General features: G+C 40.7%; 1 protein-coding gene across 1 annotated transcript in view; it reads right to left on the bottom strand.

Moving 5' to 3' along the window:
• Positions 1–258: 258 nt before the first annotated feature.
• Positions 259–21084, bottom strand: part of MBOAT1 (membrane bound glycerophospholipid O-acyltransferase 1) — a gene marked incomplete at both ends in the record, with an annotated part of 55161 nt that continues 34335 nt past the window's right edge. Inside the window, 9 exons of the mRNA XM_082282706.1 lie at positions 259–391; positions 2129–2280; positions 3418–3550; positions 4872–4936; positions 7690–7793; positions 10474–10666; positions 13247–13430; positions 16066–16120; positions 18299–18354. Coding sequence (XP_082138832.1) covers positions 259–391; positions 2129–2280; positions 3418–3550; positions 4872–4936; positions 7690–7793; positions 10474–10666; positions 13247–13430; positions 16066–16120; positions 18299–18354 — 1075 coding nt within the window. The remainder of the gene's footprint in view (positions 392–2128; positions 2281–3417; positions 3551–4871; positions 4937–7689; positions 7794–10473; positions 10667–13246; positions 13431–16065; positions 16121–18298; positions 18355–21084) is intronic.

Here is a 21084-nt window from a genome sequence, read left to right as displayed (position 1 = left end):
TTCATAAAAATATTTATTATAAAAATGAAATGCCCCATGAGCCTGTAAACATTGCCTGTAAAATCTCCATTAACTGGAATAATTTGAAATACAGTCATTCAGGCTCTTCTCTGCCCTCTCTAGTAAGATTTTAAGATAGCCAACAGAAATGCCACTTGTCTTGTACTTCGATCCTCCTGCAACCCATTTTTCTTCTTATTTGTTTGTTTACAATACAACAGTTTGATTTCCCAACACTGGCAGTTTTCTTTGGAGGCATCATTTGTCTTTGCTTTTAATAGAGTTCAGCATGGCCTGATTCTGAGCTCTTCTTACAGAGTGGGTTTGAGGTCTGGTTGGTAACAGGAGCAACACCAGGATGCTTAGAATGTGCATGTGAAAATACACAGACCTGGGAACAAAAGCAGAAGGAGAATATTATATTTTTCTTGGGAATAACATGAATTGTGCAGCCCCAACATGCAGAACTTAGTGCTAAGGGATGAATGCAGAATTTATGAACCTGACCTAGAAAGCACAAAAGTACACCCTTGAATTTCACACAGTCTCGGAATATGGTGTCTGCTGGCATGGATGAAAATGCTGCTGTGGATGATAATGAGGCAAGGAAACCATCAGCAAACCCTAGAATCCAAAGTCTGACAGCTCAAATAAACCCATGTAATTCAACCCCAGACTTATTCAGCCCATCTCTCTTTTAATGTTAGAGCATACAGGGCTATATTCTGAAGAAATGCCCTTCATGCTTCAAAAAAATTTTAAAAAGTGACAGAAAGAAAAAAATTCAATCGAAGTGCTGAGATCTGAAATAAATCAAAGCACTCAGCTTTTAACTGGAGAAGGTCAGGTAATGATGTTTACAGAAGGCTTGCATTTTTGAAGGTAACTGCTCAGAGATATCTGCATTTGGTATGTTTCTAAACATCAAATATTTTTATTTCAAATAACTCAGTATACACAAGGTTTAAGAGAAATAAAAATTACTTAAACCAAATAGATGAGGTTCTGGCAGCTTGGGGAAGACAACATTTGGGAGCAGTATGGTCCAGCTGTTAAACATAGCAATGCACATTTCTGTGGTCTCATTTATACTTCTTACCATAGCTCTTAATATCCTTGTAAGGTGCTTAAGACCACTGCTTGTGGTGTGAAGTGCTCCAAAAATTCACGCCCTAATCCAAAAGCATAACATTTCCTTGCTTACAAGTCTCTAAGTTTAAATGTTAACTATGTTCAAAGTCACCAGGGCAAAATTATTAAGAAATGAAGCTAAGAAAGATTGGGAGTAACTTTTACATGGTAGGTTTTCTGTGTTGAAATCAAATGTTTTAAGAAACGGGAATAGAAAGTGTCGAAATTCAACCTACTCCAAACCGACAGCAGCTATCTTGACTACTAGTTTTGTGTCTTTTATGTTGGAGGAGGGAATTGTCTTTCTTCTGAACCAAAAGCTATTACTCTCTATTGACAGTACAATGAAAGAAAAGTAAGGCAATGTACTCCAGTCTCCCTTTTCTAATTATTTTCTCAATTTCTCTATTTCAACTCGGTTTTAGTAGAACACATTCAATGTGCTCTGCAACACCAGTGCTTTCTTATTTTCAAGGAGTCCGGGGAAGTACTCACTTTGTAAGAAAAGAAGCAAACTTTCACAATGAAAAGCATACTCATTTCAAGGAGCAGTGCTCTGCCAGGAGCCCTCCACGTCTCCTGCTGATCGATCACACCTCCTGAATGCAATGTAACTGAATGTTACACGCATTCAGTAGCTGGAAGCCTGGTCTTTGCTCAGCTCACCTCCTTCCTACTGCCAGCTCACGTTACTCTTAACCTCTTCAGCCTTGGTTACTGCTAATGGTTGAGAACGAGCTGTTTTGCAGATGGAAACTGAGTATATGACAGGTCATGTAAGGACACAGAATGAGAAGAACAACCAAAGTGCTCAGCTTTGGCATTGTTATAATCTCATTACGTTACAGAAGTACAAAAATCACCGCTTATACTTTAGCAAACATCCTGTCTGAACTTTCAAATTTGATGAAATGCTAACTGCCTTTCCATGTGGTTTGGGTTATTTAACAAAAGTCTATGCCACCCTGGAGAATAAAGCCAAGCGGAGAGGACTTACTTGTAAAACTTAATGGTGGGCTCCACAGCCAGCATAACGAAGGGTGCCACAGTGTAGCACACAGCGAGCTGAGTGACTGCCCAGGTAACAACGTCGTAGGCTATCTTCAGAGGCACTGAGGAGAGGAAGTAATGTCTGCAGTTGTTTCTTATCTGCAGGTCAGGGAAAAGTTAACAGAAAATTATATAAATTCATTTCTTAGGCAAAGTCACACGGACACGTTGCAGTGCATGACTCTCTGCTTACCATCAGCAGGATGGTTTATGCACCAGTTACAAAGCACTGAGAGCAGGAATACAGAAGTGTATGGACTGGCATATTCAAGATCTCATAGTCAACCAGTGGCAAACAGAGAAGTGGCCCCCCAGTTTACTCTGTCATGACCACAGGAGCAGACTGTCTCATTCTGGGTGTCTGGCACATTATTTTTTGGGAGGACTGGTTATCAGCAGTAAAACAAAGCTACTTTAAATGGACAAATAAATGCTTATACCTACAAGTGTGCGCTGTTCCCTAGAGATTTTAAGTCAGTTTCACATCTGTGAAATCCTCATAAATGAGAGGCAAAGCACATGTTCAGCAGCCTGCTGTAGCAAGAGTGGTTAATAATGGTCACTAGTTTAATTCACCTTTCAGATTGACCTGGTTATTGATCCATAGTCAAACTCCAAAAGACAATAGTGGTGCTTCCCAGCCCTGCACAACTGGCTGGTTCAGCCTGAAAGATCAGCAGTGATAAATTTAACAAGACTGAGACATGAACCCTGTTCTGTCTTTGGTGACTCTACACAAAATAAGGCCCATAAACACAGAGATCATTTTACTGCATCAATTGTATCCACATAAATTGTTCAAGTTCAAGTTTGGGCTAATGCTCAACCCACAGCAACTTCTTGTGTAAGACTGGGCCCAGAGTTAATTACAAACCAGCATACAGGCAACATGACCCAGCAGAAGTCTGGAATCCAACATGACCTTGAATCCCAAGCTAATTTGACTGCATGGACATAGCTGGTGGCACTCCTAACTGTGTATCCTCAATCAGCATTTCCTCTGACAGCCAGGGACAGCAGTGCATCACCTCCAGAATTGGTGCTGGTTCTAACTGCTGGGTACTTTGCAATTAGCATCAATACAGAACACAGTTTCAGTTTCAGCAAAAACCAAGCCTGCAAAGGCATGAAAGAGGGCTCACAGCAGGGACAAGCTGTTTGACCATGTGAGAGTGCAGCTGACAGCTAGATAGTGTCTAGCACAGGCCTTAGAGGAGAACAATGAAAGGTACATACTGCTCTGGCTGCGAGTGTGATAAGCATTCCAGTGAGAAACGTAAAATAATATCCAGGATAGATACCATGCCACAAGGCTGACAGGATAAATGTTAAAGCCGTAGGGTACCAGGGAGCTCTGTCATAGCAGACACTGCAAAAATGAAAACAAAACAGAAGAGGCTGAACAATGGCCACTGCACTTAAAATCCTTCTGTTTGTAAGGTCTTACTCTGTGTTCTCAGCAGTCTTATCATGGCTCAGTTACAGACTAGGGCATGAGGCACTCTCCCTTCATTTAAATGGAGGTTTAGATGGAATAAGGAAGCATGCTTATATGCAAATGAGTATCCAAAGAGTGCCTGTACAAATATTTCTGGTGCTCAAGGCATTTAAATAAATAATGGAATAAAGGGCAGGCAAGACTTCATTCACCTTTACATCTCTATCTGGAATCATACATTACCCTTCCAAACTCTGATGACAGATCAAGAGCAAGTTGAAAGACAAAGAGATGTGACCCCACCCTTCACTCCAGTGAACAGAGCTATTTTTAGGCACAGTTATCTGGCAGATGCTAGGAACAACAGGGAGTGCCATAAAGTATTGCAAAACAGGGGATTCCAGCTAACTTTAGCAGCAAAAATCTTACTCCCAAGATGCAAGGATAACAGTTCAAGAAAACAACACCCAGTCTATTTGGCAATCTGAAGTTTAAATCAAATGCTGTGTTCCAAAGAAATGAGTCAAGATAATGCATTTCTTACCAGGAATCATTTGAATAATGAAAAACAGTAGCCATTGACTTTTAAGATGTATAGATTTAACACCATTATAGCTACAATAACTACAATAAATCTGAGCCTGCATTTCAGACACATGTTGACTGTATGTTGAGCTTTAATCACGCCAGAACGTGAAACGAGTAATGAGACACAGTCCAATCTATAAAATTTGGACATATGCTAGTATTTATAATATGTGCCTTAACAGTCTCAGGTTAAAATCAGATCATCTCAGTGCTACAGGTCTCTTCCCCATATCCTAAACAAGGACTCCGTGGGAAGCATCTTTGGGTAACTCCAAACCAGACTACACCGGGGCTCTGATGATTTTGACCTTATTTCTCACTGAATTTTGAGATCCCAGTGACACAGCAAGACTCACCTCTGCATGGGAAACATAACAATACAGGAAAGAGAGGGATAAAACAAAATGCTATTACTTTCTATTATGGAAGATTTGAACAGTTCATTTATGACTTTGCTGCTCATATATAAAATAGGAGCATTTTACACTTGGCAGCAATAAACTTTACAGCACCAAATACCCTTGTATTGCACCAACTGCTACAGACACAGGAAACAAAGAAAGAACAAGAGGCTATACATTTATGAGAGCCACCAGTCAGCGTTTTTCCAGGCCATGTAGAGCTTTTGGATCTCACAAGCACGTTACTGTTTCATTACTCTTACCGTTTCAGCCAGGCAGCTGTCTGAATGTTCCAGTTTTCAATGTACATTTTAAAACTTGTTGCAGTCTAAGAAAGAAGTTCACATGAAATGTTAGCAATGAAGCTTGTAAAATACCACTTGCATTTTAAATTAGTGAGGAGGTACATGGAAAATATTAATTCTAGAAGCTAACTTTTATGAAGACTGTGCCACAATCTATCATTACACTAATATGACTTGGGAGGGACATTAACTAGGCTGATGGCTCACCACTAACACTTGGCACTTGCTCTAAAATCTCACTTTGTTTCATATAATTAAGTACAGTGTTTGGTTACTTTTCAAATGGGAAATGTGAGCAGCTTTCTTGTTTTACATGCTTGGCCTTCCTTTCAGTTCATAAACAGCTTTATTTCTGGAAGAGATAGCTTGCCACCCATTATGCAATCTGGACTCCCCTACAGTACTACTAAAACAAAGTGTTATTATAAAAAAAAGACATTTGTTGTTGTTATTATTATTGTTATTATTATTACTATTTGGAGAAGGAAGGGGGAAGACTGAAAAACATGGGCAAAAAAAAATTAGGATTAAATTTAGAAGCCAATTCTCAGCTCACTGCTAAGCTTGAGAAACCAGAGTAGACTCCAGGATCCTGAGAGAACCACCCATATCTCCTCCTCTGAGTTCCCTCAGCTTTAGGGGACTGATGGACTCTGCTGTTCAGCATCGGTTCCCCTACTGCTGATCAACTTCACCTCTCAAGTCCACCTTGGTTCCTCACCTGCTGGCAGAAACCTCCAAGGACACCCTCGCCAAGCGGGGTCATGATTCAGTGGCACCACACTATTTTGCTGTATCAGCTGAAGGCAAGGGCACACTGAAGAAATGGATTAAGGGCAAAGGCTTCCAAGGGGAATGTGCAGATATCTTTGAACTTCCATACAGAATCCTTAAAGCTAGCATTTAATCTTCTGCGTTTAAGGAGTTAAAATGATTAGCAATTCCCAATGCAGCACCACCACATTTTAATTGCATTACTGCACCAAGAGAAGCCAAGAAAAATACAATTTCTCTTCCAACTAATATTGTCACTCTCTTTTGGCCTCCTTTAAGTTCCCCTGTTACATTACCAAGAGAGGAGGTAGTTGCTGGCTGTCAAAACAAGCTGGCTGCCAAGGCTTTCAAGTCCCCCACTTGTGCTTAGCCCCTGTCACGTTTTAAGGCCCGCACAACTCCTTCCATGTGCTTATCTTTACTACAGATCAGACAGTCACATTTAGCACTCAAGTTCACAACTCTGATGTAAATTCACACATGCAGGTGGCTATACCTGCTGAACTTACAGACTGTATCTGTACAATCACACTTAAACTCCCAGCATTGCTGCTGGCACATAAAGTGATGGTTCAAGGCTTATCCAAAGGCATGGTCTCTGTAGCCTCTCTTTCTCATTGCACGCATGATCAAATCAGACAGCACTCTATTTTATGCTCTTGGAAACAATTTCTGATCTCTGTTGCCCATGTGACCAGTAAAGGAAGTCAGCTTTGAGAGGCCATCAGTTCTGTGGGTAGAGAGGAGCAAAGGCTCCTGTTTCCTTCATTTGGCTTGACTAAAGAGTACTGCCTGCATTTTACTTTACTTCTTCAAACAGAAGTTGCCTCAGCCCAAGTAAGAATCATCTCCTGCCCCATAACTGAATCAGATATAGATTCAAGATCTCAGAGTGGTATGTAGGGTGCTGCTGTCATCAAAAATTGTAAAGGATTTCTGGGCTGTGTATCCGTACTCATCAAGGAGAGATGTACACTGAAGATTAATTATGAGTAAAAAGGAAAAAGAGAAAGAATGTTGAAAAACAGGGAATGTATAATGATACTTCCAATTTTGGCATCTTCAATGAAGAATTACAGGGGCTCTTTCATTTTTGAGAAGAGCTATTACAGCACATTCACTTACTCAGATTGTTCAGCAATAAAGCAGTCAACTTATTTTCATCTGTGATTACTTTTAAAATCATAACTAGAGAATTACAGAGGGAAGCTCCTCTATTTCTAAAGAAACCTTTAGAAAGCAGCCTCAGACATATAAATATTTTCACATCTCACTGGCATTCACAAAATATTCTTGAGGGCAAACAAATTATATTGGCCATCTTTCACATTAAAGACACAAACATGAATAGTTTTCAAAAGGTTTATGGATCTTAAAAGTATACTGCAGTCACAAGGAAGGAGTGACAGATGTTTTGAGAAAGTCTGGCTTGCTACATGGTGCTCTAGATCAGCACCCATCTAAGTTCTGTGTGCCCCTGTCAGCTCCCATTCAGGTTGCTTGCTTTGTACCTGTTATGTCTCCTACCCTCGCTTTTCTTCAAGTACAAGAGGCAGTTCAGCCCTTGCACGTGTCTGTGCGACTCATGGCAGCCTCTTTCACTACCACCACTCATCTCAACTGAGCTACAAAAGTGAAAGATTGTTAGAAGTAAATAAACAGAATACACCACAGATGGTGAAGAATCATAGCTGTGAACAATTTACTGACCCACTGAGCTCAGCCACGATCTACAGTAATTGACTGCTCATTTATTAGATATCTGATGTAATTATTTATTAGCTCTCACTAAACTGTTTAGAAATACAACCTGAGTACAGAGCGTGAGGAAGCCTGTGAGACAGATGCATTTTATCTGTCCAACAGATAAAATACAAAACATCTTCATGCTAAAGAGGAGCAGCCTGGTAGCATAGATTTATTTTTCTTTCAGTAAAGCCTCTACCCATTATCATGCTCACTTCTGTATAATTATGCCAATGCAGCCACTCCTTTATCTCACCTCAATGTTCCAGATATTCAAATTGGACAACAGGTCCCAGCGGAAAGTGCCTCTCTCATCAACTCCACTGAATCCATAACCAGCTGCATTGTTGACTGCATCTGCTGCAAAGTCAAAGCAAAACAGGTCAAAATCAGACTGCTGGAAGAGACATTTTTCTTACAAGTCAGTATGGCACTAAACAAACATTCAAACCAGCTTTGTAGGATTTAGCAACCTCTCTTTCTAGGAGAAGCTGCTTCTTTACAAAGGGGCGTTACTGTAAGGCTACACGAGTCATTTCCGCAAGAGGAAAGACTAGCTACTCCTTGTGCAGAAGAAATAAAATAATAAAATTACAATGACTAGAAATCACTTTTCCTATCATTTGGCCTTTATTATTCATCTGAGATAGATATTGCCATAAAATGAAAGAGCATTTTCCTCAAAAGGGCACCTGGATGTCACAGCATTTTCTAGAATTCAAAAAAAACTTAGTATCTCAAAGATATGTTTACTATTTCTATTAAGGGTTCCAACATGGCTGTGTTAATTAATACTGTCATTCAGAATTCTGCAGACAAAGCCTTTTGCTAATCCTGTTTCTGAGTGTCTCACTAAAGTGCCTCACCATGTCTATGAAAAAAATACTGAGTAACTTCAGTTACACACTTGGCTACTTTAAAGCAAGTAAAAGCTTGGATAACAGCAGGCATTACACACCTCCCCTCTCAGAATGCCCGGGAGTCACCTCATCACTGGGTCTCAAGATTCTGATTTCAGTGTGCCCCTGTTAGAAATACCTTCTTGAAGTACCAAGAAAACAGAAGGGAGGATTCATTATTGTCTCTGGATCACTAGTTGCAGCCAACACTGAAGATCATTGGAAGAAAAAGGGAAGTGCAAATACAGGTAAGGGTTTTCCTTCTGGGTCATTTACAAAATACAAGCCTGGTTTATGCTTTAAAAAGGTTGGCATTTCTTCCCCAAGAATGAAAACTGATTTTACTTTGTAAATGCTGTGAGTACAGGCACAAGCTCATGGAGAAGCTCTAATGCACAAAACTAGGGAGGGAACCTAATTATAAGCAACAAGACTAACAATAAATAAATAAACAAATAAGCAACCTCCTCTAACCTGAAACTGTTTTGTTTTCCACTTTCCTAAATGAGAAAGATTTTACTGATGGAAAGAATGCTCTCCATGTTTTTAATTCTCTCCCTGATTAAAAAAAACCCCAAACAATAAAAAATAACCCTGCCTGAAGCTGGCCCACAGGATCCTGCCCAATCTCAGAGACTGGAGCTGCACATAACCATCACCCCAGAGCAGTGGACTCCTGGACTTGCTCCTCCTTGCTCCAAGGGTTGCAGGGACCAACTAACTGGTGTTTCTTTGCCAAAAACAAGGAACCAGGAATCATGGGATGAGCAATAATTATATAGCAAACCCCTTGGCCTTTTTCTTCCCAGGCTGCTGTCTGCAGAGCAGGTGTGAAGCACAGAAAGATCACAACTGTGCACCCTCAAACTGCTCATAAAACCCAAATCTCCACAAGCTCCACAGGGCTTCAATTCCCTGCAGATTTGAACAGCTCTGGCTGTGTATGGCTTTCACAGCTCCTTGGAGGGAGGCACTGAGACCCAAAGTGGTTTCACTGACAGCTCGGAGCTAGGTTTGCAGTCGAGTTCCCAGGACTACCACTAATGCAGCGAGAAGCTGAACTTTCTTTCCATGGATCTGGAGGAATCCCAGCTCAGCTCCCACACAATAGTGTGCCTGTCCTGTCCTGGGGACAGGAAGCATTTATCGGCCGTTTCAGCAGGCGCTTTTGTAATGCTCTGGGCCATGCCACCGGGAGCAAAACGGGGAAAGGATAAAGTGCCTGCTGTTCTGCAGCCTGTGTTTGGGATGTGAACAGAGGAAGCCTCACCCTCCACTATGCAATGCATACTTTTCCCCAAACACCTCATTTGTAAGACATTTCTACAGCCTCTACAGCTTGGTCTTGTCACAAATGCAAATTCAGGTTATCTCTTTAATAATGGACTTCCAGTTAACTATAATGCCAGAAAAAACAGGCAACAATTTAAAACTGGATCCCACAAAAATAAGTTTTTGAGCAAGCCATTCTTTATCTCAAAGCCTTTCCCATCCCACACATGCCAGTCCTGGCTGCTTTCCCTGGATCTGACAGTTTTATTCCCAGCAGTTTAATCACAGCCTTGCAATGAATCTCCCTGGCTATTTCCATCCCATCTCAGTGACACCCTGCTCAGCTTCAGGTATATGCATCTCCCCTACACATAATGTCTTGTAATACCAGCAAAAAAATCCAGGATATTTTCAGCCTTGCCTAAAGGACTTGACTCCTCACACACAGATATGAAAGGTGACTTGTAAAAGGAAGAAGGTAAAATGCAATAAGATTATTTTGACCACCAGTCTAGCTGGCTCCTAAAAAAATCTGCTTCTCTCTTTAGTGAGCCCTCTTCCTTCTCCTCTCCTTTTTCCTTGCAGAGATTTTGGTCCTAACATTTCCTTTGCTCCCCATGGTTCTCCAACCTCTTCTCTGGGCCGCTCAAAGCCAAGGTGCATAGAGGACCCCACAGTGCTTTAGAGGCAAAGCCTAGCATCAGCCCCCAAACAAGCACAGGCTCCACTGCCTAAAGGAACACATCTCCCACAAGAACTCCAGGTCTAGGGACAATTTTATTTCCTCCCCAACCCTGGGTTTCAGGTCCCCTCCCCCATTTAGGAACTTATTTGCTACACACAAAAGTACATGATGTAGCCAGCCTTACCCAACGTCCATGCAAAATAATACTTTGGTTTTGCTGCCTGTGTTACAACATACAGGTAACCAAGTCTTGAGAAGAAGGGAGTTTTATCAAGAAACTCGTTATCAATAATATATGCCATAGGAAAGTTCTTGGTAAGCGTCAAGAATAAAATGAGAGATACTAGTGTGATACACAGCTTGTACATCACTGCTCCCTGAAAAACACAAACAATGAAACATTCATTAGAAACGTTTGCTTAAGGGGAAGAACAAGGCAGCGCTCATGACATACACAAACAATGGGCTTCAAGAATCATTAAAGTTACTCGTGACAAAGTTGATACTAATTAATTTAGAAGAGGTGACCAAGAAAAGGCCAGAGTCACAGCTTTAGTTTAGTTTGGTTTACTGAACTACCTATAGATAGGAAGGACAACGACAAGTCAAAATCAGTGATGAACTTCATGGCATACTCCACATCAGTGTGCGGAGATTCTAAAATGAGAAAGGAAACAAACAAGCCCTACAGTGGAAAGCAGAAATCATCTCTATTTTTACTGTCATCTCCTGGAACTAAGGACTGAGTTCCTCCTGGAAGCCAAAAGCATTGATATTCAGTGCAACAGCAGGACTTACTACCCAGCTACCTACCACCCAGAGGTCTTGCCAAAAATCATTTGTCCAAAAAGTGTCATATTGTCCAGCACAATTGTACCACTGATACAGGGTATGTGATCTGCCCCAGCATTTTCTGTTCCAGCTCCCAAGCTTCCTGTACACCATTATGGACAATCACAGCAGTAGCTCAAAGCTTGTATGCAAATACACACCATGAGTAAACCCTTCTTGATACAGTCATAATTAAAAAGTAATCTGGCACTTGGATACCATATAAAAATTGACTTGTTCTCAAAAGGCTAATAAAAATGCAATATACTATTAAAACAACCATGTGTTTTTTGACACTTTTGATTTTTGATCTCTTTTTTTATATTCTCCAAATTCTGGAATAAAGTAATGTGAAATTGGTTTTTATGTAGATTTTAACACTTTCTCCTGACTTGCATCCTCCATGTCATACATGAAATCCCTATTTGTGCTTGGTCTTTGCATATTAAGTGCTTTAAATAATTAATTTTGAGTTAATTATTTTTAAATTGAATGTTACAATTAACCCATCAGCCCAGGTACAAAAATCCAGTTCCATTATCAGTGTTTCTATTTGTTTAAAGTTTATTAATAGAGTTGCACCCTTCCCAGTTAAAATTTTCCCAGTTAAAAATCACAAACTTGCCCCTTTTCAAGCTACAAACCACTGGTACACCATAAGAGTTACCTTTCCTGTGTTTACTGTATACTTTTACAAGTGTTCTGAGGTGTGTTGGATGTATTTTAATACTTTTTGTAGGTGTTTCACTTGCATTTTGATTCCAAGGCCAAAACCCCCCCACCCAGTCTTAATAGCCAGCAGCTATTTCTAGCTACAGAGCCATTACTCTGCAGGCAAGTTCCATGGCAACCTGAATACCTGAATTTTAATGAAGGTATTGTATTCCCTTATCTCTAACTGATACCACCCCCCTTGACAACGATGAGCCATTGGTGGACAGAGATGATCCATCAAAGGGAAAGCACCAATCGCCTTGGACCGAAGGGGCGGGCTGTGGGCGGACTGGGGGCGGAGCAAAAACTATAAAAAGGACGAAGCAAAGAGGTGGGCTCTCTTCTCTCTTCCCCTCTTGCTCTCTCCAGACTAGCTGTGGGAGACATCGGTGCTGGGCATTAAAAGCCTTACCCCTTTTAAGGGGCTTTTAGTAATTTTTTTAAGTCAACCCAGCACTGCAAGTTTTTTTCTCTACCTGAGGTCTAGTGCTGTCTCAGCCAGAAGATCTCAAATCCCTGCGCTCCTGGGGCATACCATCTACCGAGCCATAGGATCCCAAATTTTTATATTTTTCTGATTTCTGTAATTTTTCAATTTTTTTCTGTTTTCAATAAATTAATCTTTTTAAGAGTTGTCTCATTTCTCACACTCCACAATATAGGCCTTATTCTGACCTCAGTCAGACTAATGTAAATCAGAAGTAACACCACTAGAGTCAGTAGAAAGACAACTGTGTGCAACAGGAATCATTATACATAAGCACATGCTCAACATCAGAGGAGACATTCTGCACACATTCACAAAGCGACACATTCAGTGTCACCTTAAGCACAGAAAGAGAGAGAAATCTGGATCTCATAATACGCTATCCTGCTTTACAAGAAGGCCATTTTATAAGAAGGTTGTAAGTAGTATTTTAAATATATAAAACAAAACTAGTGTTAAAAGTATGTGAAAAGTATCTTGAGTCATCTTAAAGTGTGTGAGATACTCTTGCAAATCACCTGGACAGGCTACAGTTTGTGTTTAGCCGTGATTCATGTACTTCTAACACCTCCTGCACTACAGGGGAGATTTGACTTTTTTGGTTTTTTCTGTCATTTCCTTTTCTGTCTGGAGCTGAACCGCAACTTGTCATTGTCAGAACCTGCAGACCATTCCCATCGCTGCACAAAGGACACACATTAACAACTGACCCATTTTGCATGCCAAACCTGTTTGGGGAATACACTAGCCCCTTCACCCCTGACCTTGTGATAAAAACAGCAGCCACTCACAGAGAAAACTCAGCATAACTGAGGGCAAGATAACCCAAAAGTGGCTTTTCTTCTTAGCTTTTAATTATGAAAATCATGTACAAAGCTGTACTTTCCTGCCCTCTGCAATCAATCTTTGTCATTTGAAAACTTACAGTTGGAGAAGGATCAGGAAGTCTGTCATAACCCTTCTGCTTCCAGTTCACTTCTAACAGTTTCATGTGCACATGCCTCCCTTCAATGAAGGCGATATAATCCTTGTAATTGCTGCAAGGCCCTGCTATGATGCTCATAAAATTGAGGAGATAACTTAAATACTCCAGCAAAGAAGGTCTTGACCTGTGAAAAATCAGCCACACACAACAGAACAAACAAAAAAAACCAAAACAAGGTAAAACACAGCAAAGGCTTTCACCAATGTTTTTTGTTGCACTGTCTGCCTCAGTCCCCACCTCTCTCCTATCCCTTTCACCCCAGCTGAAAGCACTCTAGATCTGTTCTGGGGAAGATGAAACACAGCCTGTCATATTCTGGTGATGTCTGGTAGATGGCAGTCAGAACAAATGTAACATGGAAGTGCTTAAGCTACAGGTGAACCAATGCTAATGATTTGAAAAGTTGTAATCTTAGAAACTTTTCAGCTACAAAGAGTAATAAATTTGTCCATTTTGGACAGGTCAGAAGTACCAGGAGTGAGAAGCTGGTAATTGGTTTTGGACATCTGTCCAAGATGTCACGGACCATTCTGCCTTGTTATACAAACTGCAGGGCAGGGAGTCTCTAAAACCAGGGCTCTCAATCCTGGGAGGAGCTCTCACCCTTCAGTCCAGCCTTTAGAAAAATGGGAAGTGTCACGTGAGACATACAGGAAGAGAATGAAGAAGCACTCTGTCCTGCTGTTCAAATAAAGGAAGTAATTGCCTGTATTGCATCATGAACAGGAAAAGGAACTAAGGAGGAAAAAAACCACATTAATTGAAAGACGGCTGAAGACAAAAGTCAAAGGAAGGCTGTCACATTAATTTTTTTCCATTTTGCAAGTCCCACCAGTTCCTTCTGGGTTTGTACATTGAATGTAAAATGAAGAAGATCCACTGTCCTTGCTACAGATCAGTAGGATGGAAAAAGGAAGATGTAAAGGCCTCTCACCACCAGTGTAATTTGTAAATTGCTAGGCTTGGGGTTTTTATGTGGCAGAAAATGCCAACATCCAAACTGTGCACTGTGTTCTGCACTGCATTACTGAGTGCTCTCTACAAACATCCTAATTGCCACCATTCAAGTAAACATGGAGCTCTCAGATGAGAACACAAACTTGGGCCCAGTGCTTGAGGGCTCTCCTGCCCAAGACACAGATGGACATGCTTAAACCAAAACACACTTAAAATTCTTTAAGACTAAAACAAATTTCTAGCAGAAAAACTAAGCAACAGTTAAACATTTTCTGTTGCCTACTCCTATTCTGAAGTGGAATTAGTTTGAATAAACAGTTAGATTAGCAAGGATTTTCTGCATTCACCCTACTGGTTATTGTAGATGTTAATGCCTGAATGGTATGTTCTCTGGTGAAAGTTTTTCACAGAAAGATGCAGCAAACAATTTGGGGTAAGGGTCATCTTTCTGCCCTGCAAAATCAGGTCCATGATTTGGGCTTCCTAGCTCTACAGTAAGATTAAAAATAAAGTCATTAGTTTCAACTTGGATTCTGAACATGGCTGGGTGGGGAGACATGAGCAATGCACGAAGGAATGTACAGAGGATGAGTGAGAAACAAAAACAGACCAAGAACAGGAGGGAAGACAAAAGGCTGTATTACCAAAGGGGATTTAAAAGTCTTCAGTTATGACTTGTCTGCCACTGACACTTACGCTATTGGCATCTGCTTTTCTATTATGAACTCATTTACTGTACAAGAAAAAAACCCAAGCCTGTTTGGTGAGAATTTGACTAGAATTAAGGGCCAAGTGCAGTTAAAAATTATGCTGTGAGCTTTAAAAATAGACACTATGGGGTCACAGCAGAGTTATACCTACAAGATTTTTGCTTTTCAAGAAATGACTCCCTTACTTTCATAGGCAGATTTTCTGATGGCTGAATCTTCTACCTTGAAAACAAAGGAAATAATTCCCTTGGCCTTAAACAAACATTTCATGGTAAAAGTAGTTATGGTTCTAAGAGTAATTCTGTAACACTAACTCTTCATTTAAAACAAAAAAACCCCAACAAATTCACCTCCCTTTTGCACTTGTATTGAGGGACAAACTAGAAAAAAAGTAGTGCTCAAAGAGATGCCCTCTCCATATGAAAAATGAGAAGACTAGTTACATAACAGAAGAACTAGGAGTATTACCATTATGGAGGGAGACCCAAAAAAAAAAAAAAAATCCAACATTCAAAAATGATGGCAAAGAAAAGCAGCACTTGAAGTGTCAAAGTCAAGGCAAAATGGATTTTTACTATGCGGTAGATTGCTTGATGGGAGGAGTATATACTTGGAAAAATAACATATGGCAGATTAGATTAAGATAACAGCCAACAAGTCCATATAGTATAGTCTTAGCCTGAATTTAAGAGTTAATTCAGCAAAGACTTGTTTTGTTGCATGTGGAGTATATATTTAAGTCAATGAGACATTGTGAAGTACTTCAGTGCTTTACTGACCAGTGCAGCGTGATAAAAGCAGAAGTCCTGAATTGAAGAAATAAGAAATACAAGAGAGAAGGTATGTTTGTGTAAGGAGGGCAATGAGAGCAGCATTACAAAAACAAAACTGCTCAAGCAAATAGAAAAAGCAGGTGAGACTTTTGGCCTATCATGGACTGGAAAGCAGCAAGAAACATTTTCATGGCCGGGCCACCATGTTGTCCCTGACAATGCAATGGGAAAAAAAAAGAACAACAAAATAAAGCAACATAAATACTCAACTCCTTTGGAAGAAATTAGACACAAATCACTAAGAGAATTATATCCTTACTTTACAGCAAGCCGATTTTGCTCAGCAGTGAGTTCTTCAGCTTGTCGCCCTATTCCTGGAAAGAAGAGTCACATTAGATCTTCCAAACAGACAAACAGTAAAAGCTATTGCCATAACCTTATGCTTGCACCCCACAAATTAATTTCTAAGGCCATAATTTCAAAATCTCTTTGTCACAGGTGGTTGTAATACAGCTCAATCCCTAACTTTTATGTCAAGTTCTACTCTACCTCTTTACCCAGTTCCTTACATCATTCCCCCTTTATCACCGTGGCTACACTGTTAGGAAGAGCAGCCATAGCATTCCCACACACAATGGAAGTGGCAATGCCACCAACTGGAAGCAACCCCCAACAGCCTCTACAAACTGTCCTGGGGTGGAAAAATCTCTGTTGCCAGAAGCCGCTGGCTCATTTAAGCACAAGGCTCCCGCTGGCTCCTTGGTGAGAAATGGAGCATTTCACAGCAGGAAGAGTGGGCAGGGGAAGGGAAACAGGCACTCAGGGAACAGAAGCTCCACTGGTGTGAACGAGCAGCCCACATGCCTGCTGCTGGAGCAAGCCTAAACATACACGTCAGTAATAATCTGGAATTGTGCATGGTCCAGACTGGAAGGGTGACCTCCTGTTGAGTGCACAAGACCTTTGGGGCCAGAGGTAGCGCACAGACTCAATGTCCCAGGAAAATGATGGAAAAATCTTGTGTCACGGCCAGTGGTAAAGAGATGTTGCTTATAGCATATACCTCAAAACCTTCACCCTAAAGCTTTAGCTGCACATACTGCAGGGACTCCCACTGGCTTCAGCAGCACAACACAGGATGAGTCACAGCACTCGATGCGGAGCATGCATGTGCACAAAGATCAGGGGCTTGGCACCAATTGACACTACTCTTCTAAACCTACTGGCCATAATTACCAATACACACACAGGACCCGCTTCCTACCACTGCTGATAAGCTGCTTGTTTCCATTCTCTCTCCACTGTTTCAGTTTGTAAATACTGGGAGGGCCTGAGTTTCAGAGAAACAATTAAGCACTTAATTACTTATAGGAGTGGGTATTTTGTTTGTCTGTTTCCATTTACAGACAGCTGTGTTAAATTTTTACAAATAGAAATTTGTCACTGATGCTTGAACTGCAAGCTGCCTTCATTTGATCAACTGCTCCATATACGGATGTTCACAATGTAACGAGCCTTCTCCACCATCACTAATCTGTAGGATTTCTGGTCTGTTTAAAACGCTCCTGCCTCTGCTGTTGTCTTTTTCCTTTCTGTCTGTTCATTTACCTCCAACATCCTAGGTGTGTACTTAGGCTGCACCTGCTGTGGCATTGCAGCAATACCTGAGCTGACTCAACTTACAGAAGCAGAGAAGCCTCAGCAACGTGAATGCCACCAACAAGGTCAATTAGCCAAGCTTCCAGCTGTACCTGTTACAGCCAGATAAAAGTATTAGATTCACTTGTGTAAACCTGGCTTGCAAACAATGCCAGACCCCCGTGTGGCCATCAGTTAAATCCTCATTCACAACTCTTTAGCATAACACATACTCATCCACAGCTTGTAAGGCAATGGGCCTCAGACCATCAGAAATTTGCAGCGCAACATCAGTGGGCACAAGCAATAATGCTACTGAAGACAACTGACATTTCCAGCCTTTGCACTGTACGAGACACAGGCGTTTTACTGGGAAATAATAGTGTTCTTTGTCACAGCACAGCACAAGACTGAAGACAATGTTATTTTGCTTGCAACTGTGCTTCTCTCTGTGCTGGGGAAAAGCTACTGAATTCTATCTCTCACAACTCATGAAGTACATTATCACTGAATATATCAGTGCTAGCATATTTTTTGCTAAATTAACATTAATGACTGAACCTATGCATCAAACACAACTCTTGACTTTTGAGAATCGGTAACAGCTTCAGAGAGCTTAATGGAGATGCACTGTAGCATCTAAGCAGGAGATACTGGTACTAGCTAAAATCCAAATTGGGTCCTAAGAAAGTAGAATATCGAAGGGGAAAACAGTTGTCTCTGATATTGCAAAGAGAGTTTGATCCTAAAAACTGATCAAAACTTTAAGTTTCTCATTTTCCTCCACACAGCATTTTTCTTCTTCGTTTGGAACAACTTGCTGAACTACATTCATTCACACCATAAATCAACCAGAGAATGCACTGCAATGAAAAGGCTGCCTTCAGGACGTGGGAAGAGATTCCTTTTCTTACCATCATGTAGCTGGCATGCAAGAGTTGTGATCTTCTGTGTAATTATCATCAGCGGACTATAAGAAAGACAGAAACAACAGTTACATGTCCTGTAATACAAATTATTCCCAACTTTCTCACTGAATGTCTTTATGCCTTTAAAAGGCATAACTGTATTAGCAACAAGTGGAAAAATATCCAATTAAAGCTGAAGGAGGCACTCAGGCATAAGACAATTGCCTCGGTTCAAAACAACCCCACAGTAACTTGCACTGGAATTTTTAATTGCTAAGTGCACACAAAGCCTTATTTTATGTCTGCCTATCGTGCAGCACTGCAAATTGTAGTTCAGAAGAAATCACACCACTAGGAAATACCAGCTTCTGCAGCCCACTGAGCCTCCTTTCAGGCAAAGACCATATTGAAGCCCCATACATTGCAACACTAGAACACAGCAGTGCTGCTTTAACCCAACTCTGGCTCTTCTTACTGTTACTCTCCTATTGTCTGTCTCCTCAGTGCCCTAAAAAATGTTGACTCTGCAGATACAGATGCTTATTTCCCCACATGAATAGCTCTATCAATTAGGACTGTGTGCAAATACCAGAATAGCTGTCAGCACAGCAGTTTCCCACTTGCTTCTTGGCCATGCATCTGCATTGTGAACAGCATGTACAAGATACACCATCCAACTGGGAGTGTATGGGCACATGGGATCTGGAGCCTCTGAAAACAGGAGCTGGCTGTACCTGAGCCAGGCTTACAGCCACCCAGCAGCTTTGTTGCCAACTAAACACGCAGCATAGAAATAGCCACTATGCTGAGTAGGGCCACTTATGCTTCCCGTATCCAGCTTCGCAGAGCTTCTTCACACTGAAGGCAATTGTGAGCTGCTGCAGCTAAGGAATGGGAAAAAAGACTAAACTGAGCTTGGAGGCATCAGGAGCTGGTTCCCACAAGGGTAAAGGACACAGCTAAGAGCATTTAGAGGTAGGTAAGAGGAAAGATGAGAGGAAAACCATGGGGACAAACCACTTCCTTCATCGGCTGCAGTGCCCTAAACACAAAACCTGGCACTGAATATCTGCAATCTGGAAGGACCCCTAGCAGGCAAACCAAGGGATGATCACCTGCTCACACTGCTTCTCCCCATCTCTCTGCCACTGGGGACACCAGCACAGGGTGCCCAGATCTCTCATACCATAATAGCCACGAGAGGGGAATGGATGATGAGGATACACCACTATTTTAAAAGCATTAGTTGTGATGACTTTATGTAAAACCAGTCCCACAAAAGAGCTCTGTCTTCACTGAGGATTAATACAATGGGCTGTTTCTCAATCTGAGAATAAATTAACAACATTAACCATATGGAGGTTTCAGTTTGAACACAAATGATGTCTTCAACCTGGAAATGAAAACTCGAGTTTGTACACTTTTTTTAACTATTTACACAGTTTCACCAGTATATGGAACTTTTTTAAGAGACTCCAAACATTACAACTGTTCATTTTAACTATTGTAATATATTTTCTGGAACACAATTAAAGAAAAAAGTTGAGGGGGTTTTTAGTTCAAGCACCGTTTTTGTCCCACAGATTTCTCAAGGTAAAGAAAAAAAAGCAGAAGTTACATTCAGTGATGTCTCTGAATGCCATAAGTCAAATACTTATGTTCTACAGAGATTTTCAAGAGATTCTGGATCATCCTTGACTAAATCGGCCAACTGGTGACAATCAAATGTAAACCCAATGGCTAAGATAAACTGTTTACAACCTGATTATCCCACTAATATAAATCAAACAGATTCTCAAAATAATTTGTATGCTGAGCATGGTAAACACAAATGCTGGCAAAAGCCATTTTTTCATTCTAAGCGGTCTTTTTTTTTTTTTTAACACTTAATATGGTTGATCTTTTTCAAGAGTCCACAAGTAATTCTGGGGGGGTAATTTGCATTTCCTACCCAAAACCAGAACATGCAATATCAGCCAATTACTTAATCAGAAACTGCTTTTATCATTTCAGAAGTCCCTACTTGCAATGTCAGTAAAAAAAGTTTGCACATAAAATTCAGATTAGGCTTAAGTATCCACAGAACTTGAATACAATCATAACACAGGGGTTTGTACAGCAGCTCTCCTTGGGTCACCTAGACCACTGATAGCAGCTAAGGAATGGACAAATTCAGCAATGACTTTTCACCTTCCAGCAGTATTCTCAAACAGTCATTCTAAACTTTATTCCAATTAATCGTTTAAGAAAAGTGATTTATAAGCTGTTTTCACCAATATCTTCAACATCCTGCTTCTCAAAGTAGATTTTCCCAGACAAAATTCAGCTTTGCTTTCAAAGATACATAAATCCTAATCCTTTAAGCATATGAAAAGGCAGATTTTTTTAATCCTTAAGAGAGACAGAGGCTGTCAGTGAACCAAGCAGTTCTACTGCAATAAACACAAATTTTTATTTTGTCAGTGTTTGACCTTTTCAGCTTTATAGGGGAACATTAACACTTGTTTCAAAATGCTTCAATTTGTTGCATATGTTTCTTATGGCAAGCACTTCACACCAATATTGAAGTGGGTAACTTCAAACCTCAGGCTCTGAGCCAAAACCATATGACTTCAGGTGTCTAAATTTAGACACTTGTCTTAGACAAGGCTCCCATGGTAAACTAGAGAGAACCAAACTGCAAACAATCTGAGGGCAGCAGGAGTAAAGCCTGCACTGAGGTCATGCTGCATATAAACACAGAGGAGAGAGGTTCTCCTCATCTATATAAGGAATTCATTGCCTCATTGATG

This window comes from Coloeus monedula (assembly GCF_965178545.1).
Source record: "Coloeus monedula genome assembly, chromosome: 1".
NCBI lineage: Eukaryota > Metazoa > Chordata > Aves > Passeriformes > Corvidae > Coloeus > Coloeus monedula.
The sequence above is the reverse complement of the archived record's forward strand: the minus strand, read 5'-3'. Positions and strand labels throughout refer to the sequence as shown.